Source organism: Neodiprion lecontei, chromosome 7 (genome assembly GCF_021901455.1).
Source record: "Neodiprion lecontei isolate iyNeoLeco1 chromosome 7, iyNeoLeco1.1, whole genome shotgun sequence".
Lineage (NCBI taxonomy): Eukaryota > Metazoa > Arthropoda > Insecta > Hymenoptera > Diprionidae > Neodiprion > Neodiprion lecontei.
Genome location: NC_060266.1, coordinates 16,346,857 through 16,368,445, shown reverse-complemented (window position 1 = coordinate 16,368,445; position 21,589 = coordinate 16,346,857). Strand labels below are relative to the sequence as shown.

The following is a 21,589-nucleotide window of genomic DNA, read 5'->3' as shown; positions in this document are numbered from 1 at the left end:
TTCAATAAATATTGGAAGAAACATAAAATAAATTCCATGGACAGTGATAGTTACAGGTTGAGACTGAAAAATGCTGTTGTTCAAGGCTCATGGCGTGTTTTAACTAAATTTATACAAAACGGAGTACAGTGTTTATAATTTAAATAAAATTGTTGTTAAATGTTAATAGTGGGAAACGCTAAATTGGCTATAAATGTTATAAATCTAGTTACTACCTGAATACGTTGAGTGCGTGTTAACCAATTTTTTTAATCACTCATAACTCAAAAAAAGGATTAGCGAGGATTTTGGTTTCAATGTACAACTATTTTTTACTATTCTATAATATTTTCAAGAGAATAGAATAATTATAGAATCGACGATCACATTGCCTGAGAAATTACCGATTATTTAATTCACGTGCAAGTGAACTCGATCAAATTACCCATCACAATGAATGTATGAAATTGAACTGCAGTCGACAACCTCTTGCTTATTATACTTTTGTACTGTAATTAAGTAGACTATAGTAATACATTCATAAAGTAGCGAGTAATTGCGTTTAGTTCAACTGCGTATTGCCTGAGTTTTTCTTATAATTATTTTCCCCGTTTACGTTAAATACGGGCAATCAAGTTGAATTTCAACAATGGCGGATCCAATACGGCGGTCAGACAAAAACAGCCGGACGAAAAACTTTGAAAAAATTCTGTAAAAGCTTTTGGTGTGTATTAAGTTTGAGTAAAAATTAGCATTCGGATTTTCATGGTAAATCAGCAGAAAATACTTTTTTTCGTGGAAAAGTACGAATTTCGACCAGTTGCTTACATGTACTATTTTTGCAATAAGTAAATAAATTTGATATTTTTTTTTTTAACTTAGGAATATTTCAGTGACCACGTGAAACCAGAAACCTCAACAGTTGTTACCAAAAAAGTAGTTTAATAAATAAAAAGGTGCAAAAAAAAAAGGTGGGACGCTAAGCGTCCCAGCGTGAATTAAGGGGGTATTCTAGTGTAGAGGCATGAATTTGAGGTGTTTTTTGAAGTGCTATAAACAAAAAACAAAAAATATTTTTACCATCCATTTTTTTATCAGGCGTTTATTATCATTTCACGATTACAAAAAAAAAAAAAACAAGTCAAAAAATACAAAATTGAAAGTGCTATGAGTTGTTGAAGTGGGGGGTACGAAAAAAATTGCGCGCCAATGTTGTCACGATTGCAAGCATTTTCAAAATCAGAAAAAAAAAAAAAAAAGATTATTAATCTACATAAATGCAGCTATCGTACTAACCAAAAAAAAGTTGAAAAAAAATTTTTTTTTGCCAAATTACGGCTGTCCGAAAAAATAATACGTTTTTTTTGACTTTTTTGGACGTTTCTGAATTTTTTAAAAATAGTAAAAATTATTATTTCGTTATAATAATAGTTCGTGCGATAGAGACATGTATTGAGAAGATTCTCACCAAATTTCAAGTAAATCGGTTCAATAGAACTTGAGAAATCATGTCAACCGTTTTGAAAAATGTAGTTTTGAGAAAAACGCGTTTAAAGTATTCGTTTCAGCCGAGCCAGTATTGAAGACGTGTCACTAAAATAGCTATATCTCTGAAAATAATTGAAATTTTGACTTGTCCTTTCAAGGACACATTCTTAAAAGGTTAAGCTTTGAAAATATAAAAAAAAAAAAAAATCGATTTTTTCAAATTTCTACACTAGAATACCCCCTTAAAGGGTTAAAACAATTAGTTATTAAGTAAAGTTTGTTTACCAGGCATTGAAGTAACGGGGCATCGAGGTGTGTTTAATTGTGCGATATCGAAATAACGGCCAATCAAGATTGGTTCAATAGTAAAATCTTGGAGTAACGAGTAATCAAGTTAGATTTAATTGCAAAAAACTAAAGTAACGGTTAATCAAGTTAAGTGTTATTTGATCGTTAAGTAGTTGAATGAATATTGAACCTAACAGTATTCCCGACGTTCTTTCAGTGTGAACAGCGAACTCACCCTTGAAATTGGAAGAGCATTTGACGTTTACGTTTCCGGGAGTAACAGTGAATGGCCACATCCATCCAAAAAGCCATCTACAGGCTTGTCCAAGTAAATTCTTCGTGTTTCTCGTTATCGAAACCTGGGAGCTAGAGACTTTGCCGAGTGTTTTAAGGTCTTCCGACGAGCAAGTAACTTTGCGGATATTTTTATCTACGTGAAAGATATGAAAATGTTATTTCTTAGCCTTTGGGGTAAATGAGTGAAGAATGGATTCGAAATTACCGCAGTTGGTACCGCGATCTTTAATGGCGATGTCGGCTTCGGTCCCTACTTTGATTATTTCCTCACATGCAATTGCATTGCTGGATTTTTTTTCGACACGAGCATCCTTCGTCCGAATCTTATTCCGCAGATCCATGAGAACCTTTTCGATAACTCCCTGCTGGGCGTTTGCCAGCTGATTTATCACCTCCTTGCTAAGCCTGAGATCAATTTTTGACAGCACCTTGCGGTTCAGAGTGCTCCAATTGTCCCTCTTTGCCGCTACGCTACTGGCCGAAATGTAGTTATGGACGTCGACAAACCGGGGGTAATAGACCCTCAGCACCTCAGCCATGAGTACTAATTCATTGGGTAAGAATTAACGAGTTGAAGAAAGGTACAAAAGGGAAATTTAGATGGTGTACACGAGTAAATGGTTAAGAAGTGGGTGAACTTTAAAAATTTCTGTCCTGACTCTCAATCATTCCATTCGACTGAGGCTTCTTTTAGTTAAAAGTATACAGATTTAGCTTCACTCGCCTATTTTCGTTCATTAGAATCGATTGCTAAGAAGCATTATTATTGACAATAACATCAACAATGATACCGAGTGACATGCTTTGTGGTGCCCACGTGACTCAAAAATGGCTGAACAGATTTACTTCAAATTTGGTAACATTATTCTTATATGGTGTGATCTATTTTTTACTTTTTTTTTTTAAATTATAATACTTTGCTATTAATTGAGTAAAAAGTTGTAGACGTTAGAAGAAAATCGAGATTCAATTTCACACGGTCGCCGTTTTGTTTGAAATTAACATCGGATTGTGACAAAGCGGTTACTGAACTATCCATGAACTCTGTCTCAAAATTACAAGTGAATCGATCATTCTGTTTTTGAGATATCATTGGCATCGCAAGACATACGCGGAGTAATGGTTGACGTTATGGTCAATAAAAATGCCGCCTAACGATTAATACTAATCAGGAAAATGTGCGAATAAAGTTTGATCTATATCCTTTTAAATAAAATGGGTTAAATACCGCCGTCAGAAAAATCTCGAGGGATGTTCTTCTTCGGCCTTGAAAACGGGATTCCGTCTATCCAGGCGTAGATCTCTTCGAGATTATCTCCCTGGTTCATTCCAGACATTTCACTCATTTTCTTACACGTTGTTTTAATTTTTTCAGACTTCTGTTTTAGCTAATGACGACGAGAGGTTAGATACTTGTTTGTTACAGATCAATCTCAGGTACCGATTGTCCGGATATTCATTTCAACGACAAATTTAAACTGCAGCTTCTCTTGCATTATACACCCAAATTTCCAATTCACTCGTGAACAAGTACTGTTTAATTTTTTATAAAAATGTCTAATGTAATTATACTGATATTTGTCGTTGCTGCAGCTTCATGGCAGACGTGAAGATACCCCCTATTCCATTCTAAATTGGATAACATTTGTTTTAAAATTCTTCAATGTTCACGTTGCTCATACCTCATTTAAATAATGACGAACAACAACGCACGTGCTCTTATTTTTCACTTCTTATCTTAACTCAAAAAACAGTGCATAATAAAATATAAGTTTGTCATACAGTCATCTAATTTATATAAACTGTTTTTGGCACCCAAGAATTGATTTGTTCGCTGTTATACCTTATTTTACGTAAAATATTAGGCCTTTCACTTTTTGAGGGGGACATTTTTCTACTGAACAACTTTAGAAAATCATATTCTGAAGTCAGAATTACAAAATTCAAAATGGCGAGAAAGAAAATTCATCTTACGAAATTTCCAAAAATCTGTGTCGAAAAAACTAGGGTACAGAAAATTACGAAGAAAATATATATTATAAAACTATGTACGGGGAATACGTAAAATAAATTTCAGAACCCGCGCTGTTAATCAGTAATACAAAAAAATCATCTTCAGTTTCTATTGGTGAAAGCCCAACTTTTACGTGAAAAATTTGTCACTCATAGTGTAATTTTTTTTCATTTCCGTACTGCGATTTTAATTCGGAAACTCAAATTTTCCTTGCAATTTATTTCAGTTCATTATCTCCCTTTTTATCGTGTGATTTCACATTACCATCAATTGGATTTTATTTTGCTTATAATTTCCTGTGTAAATTATTTTCGAGAATATTTTTTATTACATTGAGTGCCTAAGTAGATTCGTAACGGATCCTAACAGCGTACTCTTAGAAAATGCGACGCATAAATTTCCGTAATTTAAAAAATCGTTTCTTTCGTTTAGCTTTGAGATTTATTTCTTGCGATGGAAAATGCTGATTTAACTGGCAATTATCTCCCTTTAAATGTGAAAGGATACTAATATTCACAATATAATATAAAGTGATTTTTAAAGTTTATTTCTCCTGCCTTATCACCTGCTCAAATTTCACAATATAAATGATTATCATTAAATTCTAAAATGAATAATCTTGTGCCATTAATTAAACCTTTATTGGTACTGAAATTTCTGATCAGTGATCAGCATGATCACAGAATACGCTCTGCATTACAATTCGTGTGAAAGGAAATTTGGCAGATTTAACATGTATTTCAATATTTTGGTAGCATAACATCATTCATATTTTCGCTGTTGCAAGATTCAACATTGCTTAAACTCGTGTTAATTCATTCTGTTGATCTATTCAATAAGACCAAAACTCTTTTATTAATTTTCTCAGCAACAGAAATTTTTACAGATAGTATTGCAGACTTTACTTATCTTTCATGTCCCTTTTTCTTGATGAAATTCTTATACCTATAACTTGTAGCAATTTTCTTTCGGCCCGAAACGTATCGATATACATTTTAGTTTCTACAACGTAGGAATAAAAATTGTATCGTACAAACTTAAATAATACTCGTGTGATATAAGATAGATCTTTTTGTTACTTAATCCGATATATTAACAATATTCCATATGGTTAACCTTGTTCCTCTGATGAGCAACGATAATATCGTTGATAATAGATCTGAAACTGTTGGCGTGAGTTTTCAACCATGGATTCTTTTCTTCTAGGTAAGCGTCTATGTTATAATTGAAAACCATACGAATGAATTGGCTCCTATTAACGTTGGACACGTACTTGATGTTTTTACTTTTCGATGGCTGTGCGTTGATGCTCATATTTAACGTACGTTTGTAAAGTGAACCCAAAGGATTCTCTTCATCTGAATCTACGATGTCGATAATTTTTGCTGGTATCCTGGGCTGATGGTCAATCTCTCGGGTCTCGTTTCGGATACATAATCTATCCTGAGTTTTTCCAAGTGATAAAATCTTGCTATTCAAATTTCTGTCTGAAGCTACGAGAGGAATATCATTTTCCGTGTTGCAGGACGGTCTTATTTTATAAGAGACGAATATTTGTTTCAGCATCTTTACTATTTCGCCGGAAGCTTTGCATACTTGGAAATCACTGTCGTTGTCCAACGTGGCCAGAAGTACCTGCACAAGAATTCGCTAAATGTTAGAAAATATGAATATATGGAAAGCAGTAATTTTCAGAAACAATTTGCTGCTCGATTTTCAATTAATTTTCTTCTTCTTTTAAACGTTTAATCATTTTCTGTTCACAACGAATCAGTCATACTGTCTGGATCAACCATAAGAAATAGAGCAAAAACCGTTTGAAAAATCTCCAACAATGTTATTTGCGCAAACAATGGTGAACACTACCGAAACAATGTCCCTACTATGTAATAGAAATATGAAAAAAGAAGGTTAAAAGGGATTGAATTTTAGTGTTATTGATCTGATTATAGTGTTGCGGGCTCATTTTCTCGCTGTTCAGTTTCTGGCGAATTGTCTCAAAAGCCTTCAAGAAATCGTGTATTATAGTATAGCTATAACGCGCAATGTAATTGTTGAAGAACATTTGTTACACCGTACTTACACAAATTTATTTCTATGCATTCCGAAGATGGGTAATTATTTTCTTTTAAATTTCGCTGACACTTGAGGTTTCTATGGTGAACAAAATATATTAACAAAAAATTTGTTCGAGTTATTGATATCTTAACTTGTGCAAAATATTCGAATTTACTCAGAATAATTGCTGTTATACAGTACAGGCGACGTTGTATCCATTCCTGATTGTCATAATTGCCAACAATAACACTTTAGAGATTTTCCGAACGGCTTTTCAACTTCTCCTGATTTTTGATTTCGAAGGTACGGTCTTGCTGGATTCAAGTTGGATGGACTTACGCTCAGACAATTTCGGTTTGCTAATTCGTCAAGAACTTTAATGATCCGTTTTTTGATCTCGTCTTCGTCGAGGGAAACTATTCTTCTATGCTCTTTAGAAAACGTATAGGTAGGAAAAGTTCCATCTAGCATCCCCTGATCACTAAGGCGTGACTTTATAAATTGTGACCAGAAATCCAGCGCCTTCACTCTAACTTCCCAGTTAAGATCTAGAATGGCGGTTGCGGACATGACGTTCGTGATTTTGTCTAATGTTGATTCTCTGTAAAAGCGATAAATGGGATCGTCTGTTATATGGAAATCGTGAGAATGTTAATTACTCGAGTAAATTTTTCAAAGGGTTCGTCATAGCTTTTACTGTACACAAGGTTGAAATCTTAGAATGTTTGTATGATGTTTGAACTCACAAGCATTTCCTATAGACGAACAATTCCTTGACAAGTATAACAGCTTCTCTTCTTACTATCGCTTCCATTTCATTGGTTATCAAATTTACAGCTACGTTCTGAAAGTGATGAATTAGGGTCGTTCAATACAGTTAGATATTCTACGATATATTTATAAATATAAAATTTGGTGTGGTCCTTAAACAGTCATTTTCGAATTTTTACTACCTCACCCCTAAAATCAGTTTCTAATAATTAAAAAATAATTCCGTTATTTTTTCAGATTTTCATCTCAACTCTAACCCGTGCCCGTAAAAGGGTTTATTTCCCCAGTCAACCCTTTCAGGAACACATTAAACCTACCCAACGGATTTTGATAAAATTTGGTCTAGGAAGCTTTCTTGGGTCGCTGGTTACGAAACTGAACTCAAAATTTGAAAATTCAAAATGGCGGATCCAATATGGCGGACCATAATCCTAACAGTCATTTGATGTTGCCAATTAATCATAATAATGAAAAAAGTTATCTGATTTTGAAAAAAACTCGGTATTCGGGGGTTCTTGAGGTCGCTGATTACGAATCTGAACTTGAAATCATGAATTTCAAAATGGTGGATCCAATATGGCAACATCAAGTGACTTTTGGGATTTTGGTCCACCATATTAGATCCGCCATTTTTAATTTTTTAATTTCGAGTACATATTCGTAATCAGTGACCGCAAAAGTCGTTGAGTACCGAATTTCACTAAAATCCAGTAATTGTTCGGATTATCGTCCATAATATTGGATCCGCCATTTTGAATTTTCAAACTTTAAGTTCAGATGCGTCAGTGATCCAAAAAATCCCCGTATACCAAATTTGATCGAAATCCGTCCCCTAGATTTAATGCACCCCTGAAGGAGTTAAATGGGGGAATCCAGCCTTTTGCGAGCAGGCGTTAAAGTTTTGGTAAACATCTGAAAAAATAAAGGATTGGTTTTTGAATTGTTTGGGGCCGATTTAGGGGGTAAGCTAGTCCAAATTCAAAAATGACCTTTATAAGGACCACCTAATATACATACATACGTGAAACTCAATTTACCGGCAGATCGAGGTGGTACAATTTGTCAGTCCATATCTTGTGTAGTCGCACAAAATTTGAGAGGCATTTTAGCGCTGTTGCTCTTACGTAACCAACTTCGTCGGTAGCAGCGATGTCAACGATCAACTCTGGAAACCGGTTAGCAAGAAGTAAATCTTGAAAGGCTGGATATTCTAAAAGAAGAATAACAGATGCAGAAATTAATTTTCAAACATCAAGTTTCAACTCGATTAACTACTATTTCCTTATACTGCCTTACTGTCTTCGGCTATTCTCGCAATTGTATTTATCACTTGCAAAACGCTCTCTCTGATTTGCCACTCCGCATCGTGTAGCCGTTTGCACAGTACTAGTCCCATTTCATCTGTCTGCCTGTCCAATTTCATCAGCAGTACCAAATTTGGTGCCATAAAATTCTCAATTCCCATTCTGCAGAGCGAAAGCGCTTGGATACACACCTGAGTAGCATCAAGTTGTACTTCAAATAGTATTCAGTTGAAAGTGTCGCGAACGCCGCATGTACATACACTAAATTATCATTGCACGAATATGTCATCTATTATTAATTCGCTTTTAAAATAGACGAGGAAGCATAGCCATAATTTCACTATTAAATACATATAATTTAACCATATATAATCCAGTCCGTGGCACGACGAAAGCGCAGCGGCGCAGTGGACCGCTGCAACGTCAGCGTTCCCGCACCCGCCAGATCCCGGGTGTAATCAACACCGGGATGAGGCGAGCGCGAGATGACGCGCTTCGAGAATGATCATCGCGAGGCGGGCCTTTGTTCTAAATTGTAAGATCAGCAAAAACCTTGCTCGCTGTCCGACCCTCCAAGGGGTGTCGGACGAGCGAGCGAAGTTAGTTCCGTTAAAAACAGCCTAATAACGACATCTACGGAACCCGGCTCCTCCAAGGCTGTTGTGTGAAGAGTATCAGATTTACAGGAAACGTTTTCAGGTGTCCCCCTCCGATTTCGATGAAACTCTGGTATGTTATAGAGGGTCAAAATCGATGACATACGTATTTTTTTTTTATCGGCCCAAACTCATTTTAAAGGGGTGAAACACCCCTCCAAAGTTGACCACCTCCCAAGATGATTTTTCTGTTTTGCATACAAGGAGGGAATTTTGATAACTAATAATGATAGTAATAAATACCTTGTCAAAAGTGATGAAAAACACACTTCGAATATTCTCAAGAACTCTTTATTTTAGGGGTTAACTTGTATATGCAAAGTTCATTTTTTACATTAGAAACAAGATGTTCATCAGAGCTCAATGAATCCAACAGCACTGTGAAGAGCATGCAAGAATACAGAATACGTGCTTTCGATTTTTTCCGAAAAACTGAATTCTTATCGACTTTTTTCCCAATATTGCGGATTATGTCTAGTATTTAGCCATGAATCATTGAATAACATTGTTTGAAGCTCGCATTCATTCTGGCATCGCTCTCTTATCATTTTACTGTTTTATCATTTTTTTTCAAGAAACGTAAATATTTTTCATTTCAAGCAGACTCTCAACTACTCGAAAATTCGATGTGTGTCATATGTAAACAAGTCATATCTCTACTTGAATTAATTCTATGGCACAGATATTTGAGGGGTAAGGGCTGGGAAAAAGATAAACAAAAAACAAGTAGTGATTATTAGCCATTTTGCATTGAAAAAATGAATAAAGCAATTTTTTTTTGTTACTTTGATTCATACACTAAATACACCTGTAAATAGTTTTGTAAATAAATTACGTTTTTATATAATACAAAATTGTTGAATATGCACATGATTCTACTTCCTCTACCGTGGCCACACCCTTTAAACAAAAACAAGTTCCAAGTTTATCTATAAAACGCTTTATGGATGATAGTCGGTACAATAATGATATTCACCAAAAAAATGCTGTAGGCAAAGTGATTTTTTACACTAAGAACATCTGATTACTGCAACATTCGTGCAACCTTCGATTTCACAATTCGGATGAGATGACTGTCCAAATGCAAAATCGACGGGGTTATCAAATTCATCAGGTTTCTTTGCAATGAACCCGTTTTTATGCCACGCATAACGAAACAAATTATGATATCGCGGAGATGACAGTTGGTTGTGAACTAAAGACTGTAATTTTATTATATTATTCCTTAAATGTAAATTTAAATCATAATCAAGAAGAACTACGGTGTCTCAAAAATGACGAATATAATTTTTCCATATACGGAAGCCGAAAACATCCAGAGTTTGAATTTTTCCAGTGGTTCCTTTCGGTATCAATAAAGTCGTCAACTTTTTGTCTGGAGGTGTTGTCTCTTGCACAACTCTAGAATAATGCCCACTCAAAGAATCAATTAGAAGTAGACTCTTCGGTTCCACTTTTGGGATAAACACTTCTTCTAACCACATCTTGAAATGCTCTGTAATGAATCATTGTAATTAATACCGTTTGAATATATGCAGCGCGAAACAAGAATTATTATACCTGAAGTAATTTTTCCTGATTTGGAAGCTGTGATGAAAACATTTGGCAGTCTGAATAAATGTTGTTCAACTATAGGTCCGAACGTTCCGGATCGTTCTTTTAAAACAATAAATAAAGGAGATAATAATTTTCCGTCCGCTGAAATTGTAGGCTGTATAGTATAACTGTGCGTTGTTGAAGTTACTGATTGTACTATGCACGACACTTGTTTAGTTCCTTCTTCCGTTAACGTTCGTCCAGAATGAATCTCTATTTGGAAACCACTCTGATCAGAATTATATATATTTTGTAATCCATATTCGGAAATATAAGGTTCAACTCTTTTTTCAAAAATTCTGCAGCACTCTTGTGTAAATATTCACTATTTTCCACTGATTTTCGCGTGACGAATTTATTGATTTTTCTGCTAGTAACGCGATGGATCTTCTTAAAGTGAAGTAACCACGTTGGCGATGCTTTAAATCGAAAATCCTTATGACTGATAAGTCCTTGGGCCTGTAAAGCCCATCTTCGCAGATCCGTATCATGAACAATCAAGCCTGAGTCAATGGCATTTTTCATATTCTGCAATGTATACTCTGATATGCGAGCCAATTTTTCCACGTATGTCCCTCCCTGGTTGATTTGGTGTGCCCAACGACGCAATTGTCGTACGGATTTGACTTTTTTATATCTATGACGAACCGTATCAATTGAGCGATTTTTTTTTGTCTTTGCACTTCTCCAATATTCAACAGCTCTTGTTTTATAATCGAAACTTAAAGGTTCGTCATCTTCGGAACAGCTATCTTCAGGTCCTTCGGAAGGCACCTGAAAATCTGCATCTTCCACTGCGAACGTTTCAAGATTTTTGTAGGGCTCTTCAAAGTCAAGAGAATTTTCCTCAATCATTTCCACACTATTATACATATTCTGTCATGCTTTGTAATAAAATGTTTTCGAAGTTCACTACTATTTCACGTTCATCATTTGTTAACGGGGACTCGGGTATATTCATTACTTCAAATGCTGCCCACGGAAGTTTAATAACGTTTATTGGATTCACTTTCATTGTAAACGTGAGAAGAAATTCAATAACTGCTCGAAGTTATGTTATTAACGTATTAACAAGCACTGAACGGTCTCACGACTTTTCATATTGAAAATATCCGAAAGATACGCGTAATCGTTAAAAAAAATATCTGTGCCATAGAATTAATTCAAGTAGAGATATGACTTGTTTACATATGACACACATCAAATTTTCGAGTAGTTGAGAGTCTGCTTGAAATGAAAAATATTTACGTTTCTTGAAAAAAAATGATAAAACAGTAAAATGATAAGAGAGCGATGCCAGAATGAATGCGAGCCTCAAACAATGTTATTCAATGATTCATGGCTAAATACTAGACATAATCCGCAATATTGGGAAAAAAGTCGATAAGAATTCAGTTTTTGGGAAAAAATCGAAAGCACGTATTCTGTATTCTTGCATGCTCTTCACAGTGCTGTTGGATTGATTGAGCTCTGATGAACATCTTGTTTCTAATGTAAAAAATGAACTTTGTATATACAAGTTAACCCCTAAAATAAAGAGTTCTTGAGAATATTCGAAGTGTGTTTTTCATCACTTTTGACAAGGTATTTATTACTATCATTATTAGTTATCAAAATCCCCTCCTTGTATGCAAAACAGAAAAATCATCTTGGGAGGGCCAACTTTGGAGGGGTGTTTCACCCCTTTAAAATGAGTTTGGGCCGATAAAAAAAATACGTATGCCATCGATTTTGACCCTCTATAACATACCAGAGTTTCATCGAAATCGGAGGGGGACACCTGAAAACGTTTCCTTGTTAGAATCACCGACAATTAGAGAGGGAACCCCTCTAATATCGAAAGCGGTATTTAAAAGCGTCTCGCGTCGCGGCGTTAGTTCTTGAAGTTAGAATAAGTGTCAAAAGCTCGAGCCACGAACTCTCTAGAGACGTGTAGTAATAAGAATAGTGATAAGTGAGTGTAAACGAGTGAGAGCCGTTCTTCGGATGTGTAATTAAAGAGTGAGTAGACAAAGGAGTGAATGATAATATTAGATAAAAACATTGTAAGCTTCCTCGTCTCAAATATTCACCTGCTGCTGTCGCTTGCTATTTGCAATTGATTCATTAAAACTTGGTTCCATAGTAAACATTCTGTTACAATATAATTAAATCCTCCAACCCATTTCCCAGGGATTGCCCTGTAAAGGACGATCATCTACCAACCCACGCAAAAATAAACCTCTGCGACAATCTAGAGGGTTAAGTCGTCACGTGCGAGACCGCTCCGCATGTGACAAAAGGTGCAAAAAAAAATTTTCATTTCGTGATTAAAAAACTGGTTCTAAACAGAAACTGAATCGATCAATCCTTTTCGTATACATATACTTACAATGTAAACCATTTAGAAATAATGTGTAAGTACAGTGTACCTATTGAATTTGTCATAATTTTAATTAGGTATGTTAACCTTCATTATTTAGCCATTGTCGAGTTTTGTTGGCCTTTTGTAGTTTCGTTTATCGTTAAAAAAATTTTATTGAAAATTACGAATCAATTTTATTACACTAAAACTTCTTGTTAGTCATTTGTTAGACAAACGAAAATTTATCAACGCTAATTCGTACCTTCAGACCAGCGTTTGGATGATTCAGGATAGCTTGAACGGATGGAAGAATGGTTATAGTTTCCAAGCACTCTTGCCACTTGAATTTATATTTACGTAAAATTGTCGCAAGAGCATGAAGAACAGCAGACAACAGCTCTGGGAACTTAACGATCGGATCGCCATTGAGAATCACCTTCCATCGTGGTACCTTATGATATTCAACCTCATTTCCATATTTACTGGTTGTAAAATTATATCGACAACTTGCTTCATTATTTCCAGCGCTTGCATATTGCTTCAATAGGTGTGACATTAATTGAAATAAAATCGCCACGCCCTCCTGTGATTCAAAAGATTAAATTGAAAAATGATTATTGTTTACGGGGCGTTATCTTTTACATCAGCTAAGATTTTAATACCTCATTTTTCATTTGCGTAAATTTTTTTAAATTTCAATCTACTCGTTGAAAAGCGGATTCCTGATTTTTTGTTTAATATTCATTATAATTGTTTTTTAAATTATGAACCATTACAAAATTTCATCTTCCAATTTTTCAAATGAATATTAATAAGTGATAAATGTAACCTGATTACCTACCCTGTCCATAACGTCTAACGTGTCTAGTATTATTTGAATAGACGTTTTGGCCATCAATTCTTTCGGCAATTCTTCCCTCAGTAATGTGTCGCGTAACATGTAGCAGAACCTTTGTGTATAAGTGCTTGTGACGCTGAAAAACTTGTACAAGAAGATTTCGAATTCGTCCTCGGGAATTTCCGGAACACACACAAATACGTCCAACAGACCCATCTGCGTAAAACATTATTGTTAATAAACGAACATTTTTTCCCCTTTAGTTGATGAGGTATTGAGAAAAGAATGCATTATCTGGTAATCGATGGACGAGGGATAAAAAAATACTGGATCATAGGAATGATTTTTGAAAACAAAGGAAACTGAAAATATTTCGTTAAAAGTGCGAAATGTGCAACATCATATCAACTAATTATAATCCCACTTTCTAAAATTTGAGGCTTTTGCAATAAAATCTCCGCTTTTCAATAAAAACCTCGTAGTAATTATTAAGATGTTTCAGGGGAAAAATGAATACTTAGGATTGATCTAAAAACGGACAATGTGGCGGTTGAAAAGACCTTTAGACCTTTAGACCTTAGTCTTTTTTGTACCAAAAATATATTGGGTAAAAATTTTTCCTAGGGGGTAAAATTCAACTTTCAATCTACTATAAACGAGATAACTAATTGACATAAGGTAATGAGACGTAAGTATCATATATAATTGCAGTGAATGTCAGGAGTTACTTATTTTCATTACCAGTAAAACTACACCGTGATTTTCAATTTGGTAATTACTTGGCATTTTTATATCACACAATCGATTCACTTTTTTCCAGTATGTTAAAAGCAATTTTCCACCATTTGCCATGCCCAAAATATGTTTTTTTGCCAACAGTACCGAGTCTATGAATTGTAAAGTTACTCCAAAAACCTCCCATGCTTTAGGGTCCACGACCCCATTGGATCCATTGATTCCGTCTTTGAGTCTCATGAATAGCAGTAGATATACCAGCTTCATAATGTGTGAGTGGAATTTTATGCTTGTGCAGGATTCGAATAAACCCATTATCCTGGATTCGAGGTTTGTCACCGAATCCAGGAGTCGTGGTATCGCGTTGTCTATGCTCAAGAACAGTGTGTTTTCCATTATGGCGGTCAGGACGTCTATTGCGCTAAGAAACGCTTCATTTTCCTCAAGGTTTTGTCGAGGCTGAAGGCTGAAATTATTCCTAATAAAAGGTTCGGCAGCCACGGAAATGACTCGTCCACAAAACACGGTGTTTCCAGATTCGAACATCAATAATTTACATATGAATTTTTGACTCTCTCTTGTCACGTACAGCATCCGATTCGAGTGGCAAAACTTTGCTTGTTCTATCCACGCCTCTGTGAAATTAATAATCATCATGATGAACATCTCAGTGATATTTTCACGGTGACATCTTTCTCTGGCAAATTACATTCCTTTGCATTCCTATGACAGTCTCAGACGATACCTTGATTGAAAAAGTTTATGAACTAATATTCTTGCTGCATAAAAACCAATCAAAAAAAGGTTTACTTTACAGATGTTTTACTTTTCATCTGCTGACTAATCTGTACAAAATTCATCGTTGGCGAGGTAAATCTAATTACCACATCTGAATCATATTTGCATCCAGATAGGATGCAGTCGATTCAAATAAATGAGGTACCTTGATGAGGTAATGTTTTTTTTTTGTATCTTTTGTGCCAGCGCTTTCTGATTAGTCGTACCAAGATTTGACCGTAAATGTCTGATTGAAATGACAGATGATTTGACACTGCATTGAAACCTTGCAAAGAAAACTGACAAATTCATACATAATTCGAATTTTACTGACAATCAGAAATTGACTAATCGTAAGCTTATTGGAAAAAGCCAAGAACTTGACAGAGATTTATCAATATCAACAAAGTACTTTTTGATTAACGCTAAACAGGAAGAAAATTGTTTAAAAAAACCCTTAGATTCTACCAACGAAAACATTTGGACGAATTTTACGCTTGTATTCGTATAAATGGCAGGTCCATAAAATTGTCAGTGACGTTTACCAGTCTCGATGATCCATTGCCGTCCGCTTGTGTGGTTAACAAATTCAAGTAGCATCTTGGTGTAAGCCATTTTAACGGAGGAGTGGACGTGGGAATCCTTCAGAGCAAAGACAGTGCATAATTTATTCAGTATATCTTTGTGATACCAATAGAGAAAGTCGACTTCATCGCGACCAAGAATCCTGACCAATTTTATAGTGAATATCATCACAGCCTGGTAAGGCTTTTTTTCAACTGTCCAAGTATCCATTGCTTTCGAAACCCATTTTTGTAAAATGGACTTGTCAACATCGCCGCCCGTGCAACCTATAACACATAGAAGTAACACCAATAAGATAATAATATTTAAAAAAAAGTTATTAGGCATATATTTGAGTATAATGAAAAAAATTATTATCCTTTTTTTTAGAATTTTACACTGGTTTTACTCTTTAACCCTTATGTGCGCACCCAGCGTTTACCATATGAATGCGCCCTTAGGGTACTTGGTTTCTCTAGTTTTTATTATTTTTTGATTGCGGATGTGAACGGAGCCATCCAAAATCAATTCACTTTATCCAATTAGCATAAATAAAAAGTATATCAGCTGTTTTAAAGTCTTATAGGACAGTTCATTCACTGCAAAGGGAAATTGGAGCAGAGGTTTCGAACGCTCCACAGACATCGCGCGATTAGTCTTGATCTGTGGCGGTTGGCAGATGTTCGAAATGTTAGTAGCAATGGTAGTAGCGTAGCATAGGTTTATTTATTTTTCCAATAATCTGTGTTATGTCATTAAGACATGTATCAGTATCACAACTCATTTCCAGGTGACCAAATCATTTTTCATTTATAAGCGGGCACCCGGGTCCTTCCCGTGGCTACCTGTTTTCAACCTCCATATTTTAATGGTAAAAAAAAATAGCTTCCAAATAAGGCGAATCGCGAGAGTCAGGAAGCTCAGATCAAAGGTGAAATTTTTCAGAAAACTCGTAATAAATATGTGAAGTGGTGGTCACCCGGGTACTCGGGTTTTAATTGGAAAAGTTTAATATATATACTACTGCGCAAAAAACGAGTCAGTTGATTGCAAATATAATAACATATATCGTACCTCTGCTCGAAATCTTGTTTTCGATGTGTGAGAGTAATATGTCGAGACATGTTGTCGAAGCGATGGAGTAATCGGGCAGAAGTAACAAGCCAAGAACTTCCTTGAGCTTGTCATTTTTATTCACAGAACTCATCGTACACAGTATCAAACACCGATGACAGCGACAAGAATGGGTTTGGCTGCATATACAAACGACGCAAATAATATTATATCTATTTATCGAGCGAATCGAAATCAGTAGAGATTCATTTATATGGTGAAAACATTACATTGACCCCATAAATAGGGCACTGTTCTTATCGCCGTGCTCTCCATTTGGTATCAATTTTTCATAATATATGTTTTGGTGAAATACGTATTTCTCTGATTATATAAATGTGTATATATATTTGTATATCCAATATCTATACGTTGTATATACATGTATACCCTCAGTTACGTAAAAAAGTTACCACGGCAATTTTTTTTTTTTTTTTTTTTTAACCACCGAGCTTTAACAAGAACATGGCGGAGTGAATTCTTATCAAATATCAAACCAGATTAATCCATTCGTTAAAACTGCACACAACGGGGGTCAGCAAGTTAGTGCGGCCAACACCAACAAATTGCTTTAGTGGATTCGTCTTATACTCACTGTCAACCTGTACACGATATCATATCATTTATAATCACATGTTTGCCACGCACCATTAAGAACTCTAAAAAGACGGAGAGACGTCTTGTAAGCATAAATCAAATAACCCAGAACTAAATCTACCAATTTATTATTATTTTTTAATCGCACCAAATCTTTGCAGACAGCACGGATCTGTAAGAAATAATTTTTCTTTTCCACACTTGCTTGGAAAATTTGACTTTCGAAGCGTGAATAAAATGCCCTATTTTCGAACAGAACGATAAAATTACATTGGCACATACGCACAACTGACGTCCTCGATTTTACACGCTGTGTAATCGACATCGCAAGTTAACCAACTCCAATTTTACACGCTGTCAGTGACACCTTCATTGCTTCTCAAATCAAACTATCCTTCACAGGTGCTGGAAATAGTAGCGTGTGTTACAGGTGTGGAAAGTGGGCGATATCTGACTCACGTGATTACAGAACTCGCCTTTCGGCTCACAGTGCAAACTTCACACCTATCAGAAATCGCCTACTTTCCATACTGGTAACACAATATATTATTCTTATATGTACAAATATATTTATAACGATGCATTTAATAATCTGCGTCATACAATATTGTACTCAACATTTTTTCGCTAAACCTTAAGTGGTGAAGCTTGAATGTGTCATCTACACGTTTTTCTATCCATCTGCACGTAACACAAAAGTCAAATACTATTTACTAGACATTTTGAAAACATTTTAGAACTCAATTCAGCACTTATAAAGTCTTCTGAAGGATGCAACTTGATAAAATGACACGTATGAAGACTATGGCTATAGACGTCTCTAGACGTCTTTTTATCAATATTACTTCTAGTCTTTTGTTAGCTGCATTAGGTAACCTCCGTAAAACCACAGCTATTCAAATGATTCGTTTGACATCGAGCTGAAAAGTTGCGTGTTCTTGTCAGTATATAAAATACCGGAAGTGTTTTGTGAAATCAAAATTACATTTGACGTCCGTACTGCTAAATTCGAAAAGATATCTTCGTGTAACCAATGGAATCTCCGTCAGCTGTTTGATCAGATACTTTCGGAAACGGCAGTACAGGGCTCATGTGTATCTCCGGTTGCCTATCTACGGACGCTTAGCGTCGAGTTTCACAAAAAACATTCGATATGTGTACCATAGCCAAATGTGGATCTCCTGCAATTACGCATAAACTATAGTGAGCCCTGACTCCACCTTGAAATCTACAATTTCAATTCATCACTCCCGTCACGATTTGGGCATCGCAGTAAATGTTAGAGTAAATTCACCTCAATTAGTTTTCACAGAATTTGGCCTCCACATGGTGATCTTTAAAAATAAGTGACATGGATTGAAGACTTCAGAATATTCTTCGAAGCGAAAGAACCTTATAAGCTCAACTGATTTTTATCTAGTAATCAAGCTGCTGCACTTACCTAATATATCGTTTCACTGAATACGTATATGAGGCTTTCTACGCGACTCACTAACCGATTGACCATGATATCGTTGGATTTCATCAAGGATCTTACCTATGTTAGTACGAAAATCTAAGACATTACAAAAATTTTCGGTCATCGCTCGTCTTTATCGTATGTGTTTTTAAACCAATCTCAAAAACACCTAAATAAATTGATATGAAACAGGAAAAAAATATTCTGTTTTTGTAATAAAACATTTTTATGTAAGATTTAGAGTGGAAGTACGGTTCTTTCAATTTTTTTCAAATCATTTTTTCTATTTTCTAACCGTCTGGACTATTTCCAAACCTGTTCTAAATCCATCATAGTTCATACCACATTTTCGATTTGATAACCCATTTTTCAAATTGTTTTTATAATCCTAAAACACACTCACAGTTTTTCTCATACTTTTACAATAGATTTTAAATACTAGTGAGAATAGAACAACTTATTTAAATAATAGAAAGAACATCCTTCCACTCTGAATTTTGTGTGAAAATGTTTCATTTCGAAAATGGAATGTGTTTTCTTTTTAACAAAAATCGATTTAGGCCTTTTGGAAATCGGTTGAAAAGTTCATATGGTGAAGACGAATGATCGGAAAAACTAAAAAAATTTTTTAGGTTTTCAGGGATCGTACCAACATGGGAAAAATCTTTGATGACCTCAAACTGAAAACAATCTAGACAACAAACCAAGCCGTGCTGGGACTAATGTACGATGAATATTTATACTCAAGCCGCGTTTCACCAGTTAATCACTGCTAATATAACACAACAATACCACAGGTCAACGGAAATTGTTTAGAAATGACAACGCTATAACAGCGCGATAACAAACCGAAAAGAACTCTATCTATCGTAAAATGAATTGTATTAAATTCGTTTTTGACTTGGATCGCGACAGTAAAATGCTATTGTTACGCTGTCAAATGACTAACGTTTAATGTAATGAATTTAATCCCCTGACTCCTATTTACATGACGAAATCACAGAGTGAATACATATCTAACACTGTCTAACAGCTTGTATCAAGCATCTAGAGATTCACGCTGCACTATTAGAGAACAAAGTATGTTCAGAAAGCGTAGTCTATGAGAGGATGGGATCCCCACTGGTCTGTTAGACTATTACTGCAGGGCTTGACTAATATTCTGATCTAGTAGATCGCGGTGCTGGAGATTCGTATTGCACATACTTTGCCACTTGAAAATACTTAACGAATCAAATCGAGTCAATAAGACACAATTACCGAACGCGCCTGTCACGGATCGAGTATACCCTACCATCTTCCCCTGCAAAGTTAAATTACGTAGAATTACGAAACCTACAACGGTATATTTTCCATGTTTCTACACTGTCAATCTATGTCGAGAATTAGTTTAGTTATTTATTCAATCAGAGTTGCCTAGTAGAGACATTCAATCACCGTATTGCAATTTGCAGTTGCTCAAAGTTTTTTCGAGTGATATCTATTCTCGTACATATATTTTAAATTAGAACTGAAAATATACACCAACAACAAATATGCCATCGTTGAGACGTCCGTAAAGACATTTTGTTCATCAAAGTTGTCCGTCGTTGTTTATAGTTCTTCCATCGATTGTCTTGTAAACATCTCTTGTTAATCACTTTCATGAAGATGCCAATATGTCGTGGCTTTTAAAAACGATCCATGTTGAAGTTCGCAACGTTAAAGAATTATTTTTCTTTGTAGTGTTGCAACTCTAGAATTTGGTTTCAATCTCAAGACCTTTCTTAACTTGAAACCGATTAGATTTCGGGTACGATTGATATAGTAGTTATCAAGTTAATTGGGTAACATCAGAAAAGAAATAAAAATAATGATAACTCGAGAATGGATTAACGTCTTTCGATGCTTTTAGTCTCAATAGATGCAGCTTTTCTTAGATTACAACAGACTAAATTCTGAATTTCAACGGTCAAGTTGTTCTCGATTTATTTAGCTTTTCGTGGTCTCACGAGGTCCAAATTACCCCAACATCCACTTAGCAGTTAAATAAATGTACGATCGCAGAGACCCAAAAAATTGACCCGTCCGATACTTGAAGTTTGAAGTTCCCTTTTCAGTGGGGATTACTAGAGCCTGAAACCCTGCATAGATTGTAAAATAAATACTTTCTTGCAACGCCTACTATATAACGTATTTTTCCTCAACAGTACCATATTCAAGAGTGTCGGTTGCAAATTTTATAAGAAAAAATTGAAGGACTGACTTATAGTTTTCTTAAGTGCAAAAGCACACTTCTTAGGCCATTGCGTTTTGAAAACTTGCTTCACCATTTTCAAGGTCAGTTCCTTATCATTTCCAGCAATTTTTACTTGAATCGATAGTCTCCGACTATGTAACTAATTCTTTTTGAATTGCTGATTTCAAATTATTCATTTTAAATGTTGGTCCACGAAGCGATGAATAAATAGTAAGTTTTCCGCAATAAGCGCATGTCAAACCTATTAAAGATGTCTGCCCACTTGCAGCTAGAAATATTTTAACTGCATTACAGCCACGGGACACGTACTGCTTTCTCCGCTATTCACTTTCACAGTCGATTTCTGATCATTCTTTCACAATGTCAATATATATTTTATATATGTATACTACCGTCTCATTTGGATACTCATTGGTTGTCTTTACAGCTTTTAAATTTATTGTTAAGAGTCACCCTTATTTACAAGATTCTG

General features: G+C 35.3%; 1 protein-coding gene across 11 annotated transcripts; it reads right to left on the bottom strand.

Moving 5' to 3' along the window:
* Positions 1–4,311: 4,311 nt before the first annotated feature.
* Positions 4,312–20,019, bottom strand: LOC107218028. Of its 11 annotated transcripts, XM_046745452.1 has the most exons (12): positions 19,528–20,019; positions 18,861–18,974; positions 16,784–16,962; positions 15,691–15,996; positions 14,375–15,003; positions 13,637–13,849; positions 13,058–13,378; positions 8,192–8,390; positions 7,933–8,105; positions 6,871–6,968; positions 6,464–6,725; positions 4,313–5,701 (listed from the first exon to the last, which is right to left on the bottom strand). In XM_046745452.1, the coding sequence occupies exons 3-12, from the start codon at positions 16,914–16,916 to the stop codon at positions 5,159–5,161; spliced, it is 2,877 nt and encodes a 958-aa protein (XP_046601408.1). In that variant the 5' UTR covers positions 16,917–16,962; positions 18,861–18,974; positions 19,528–20,019; the 3' UTR covers positions 4,313–5,158. The 11 variants fall into 11 exon arrangements, with proteins under 11 accessions (XP_046601409.1, XP_046601408.1, XP_046601402.1 ...); XM_046745453.1 differs by having other exon boundaries at positions 4,312–5,701; positions 13,058–13,089; positions 13,153–13,378; positions 16,784–20,019; XM_046745446.1 differs by having other exon boundaries at positions 16,784–17,424; positions 17,702–20,019.
* Positions 20,020–21,589: the final 1,570 nt, after the last annotated feature.

Coding starts and splice junctions, on each gene's coding strand:
- LOC107218028 (XM_046745446.1), bottom strand. CDS start 16,916: ATGAGTTCTGTGAATAAAAATGACAAGCTCAAGGAAGTTCTTGGCTTG. Junction 6,969..7,932: donor TGTACCACCTCGATCTGCCG/GTAAATTGAGTT, acceptor CATCACTTTCAG/AACGTAGCTGTAAATTTGAT. Junction 6,726..6,870: donor TTCGTCTATAGGAAATGCTT/GTGAGTTCAAAC, acceptor TCGCTTTTACAG/AGAATCAACATTAGACAAAA.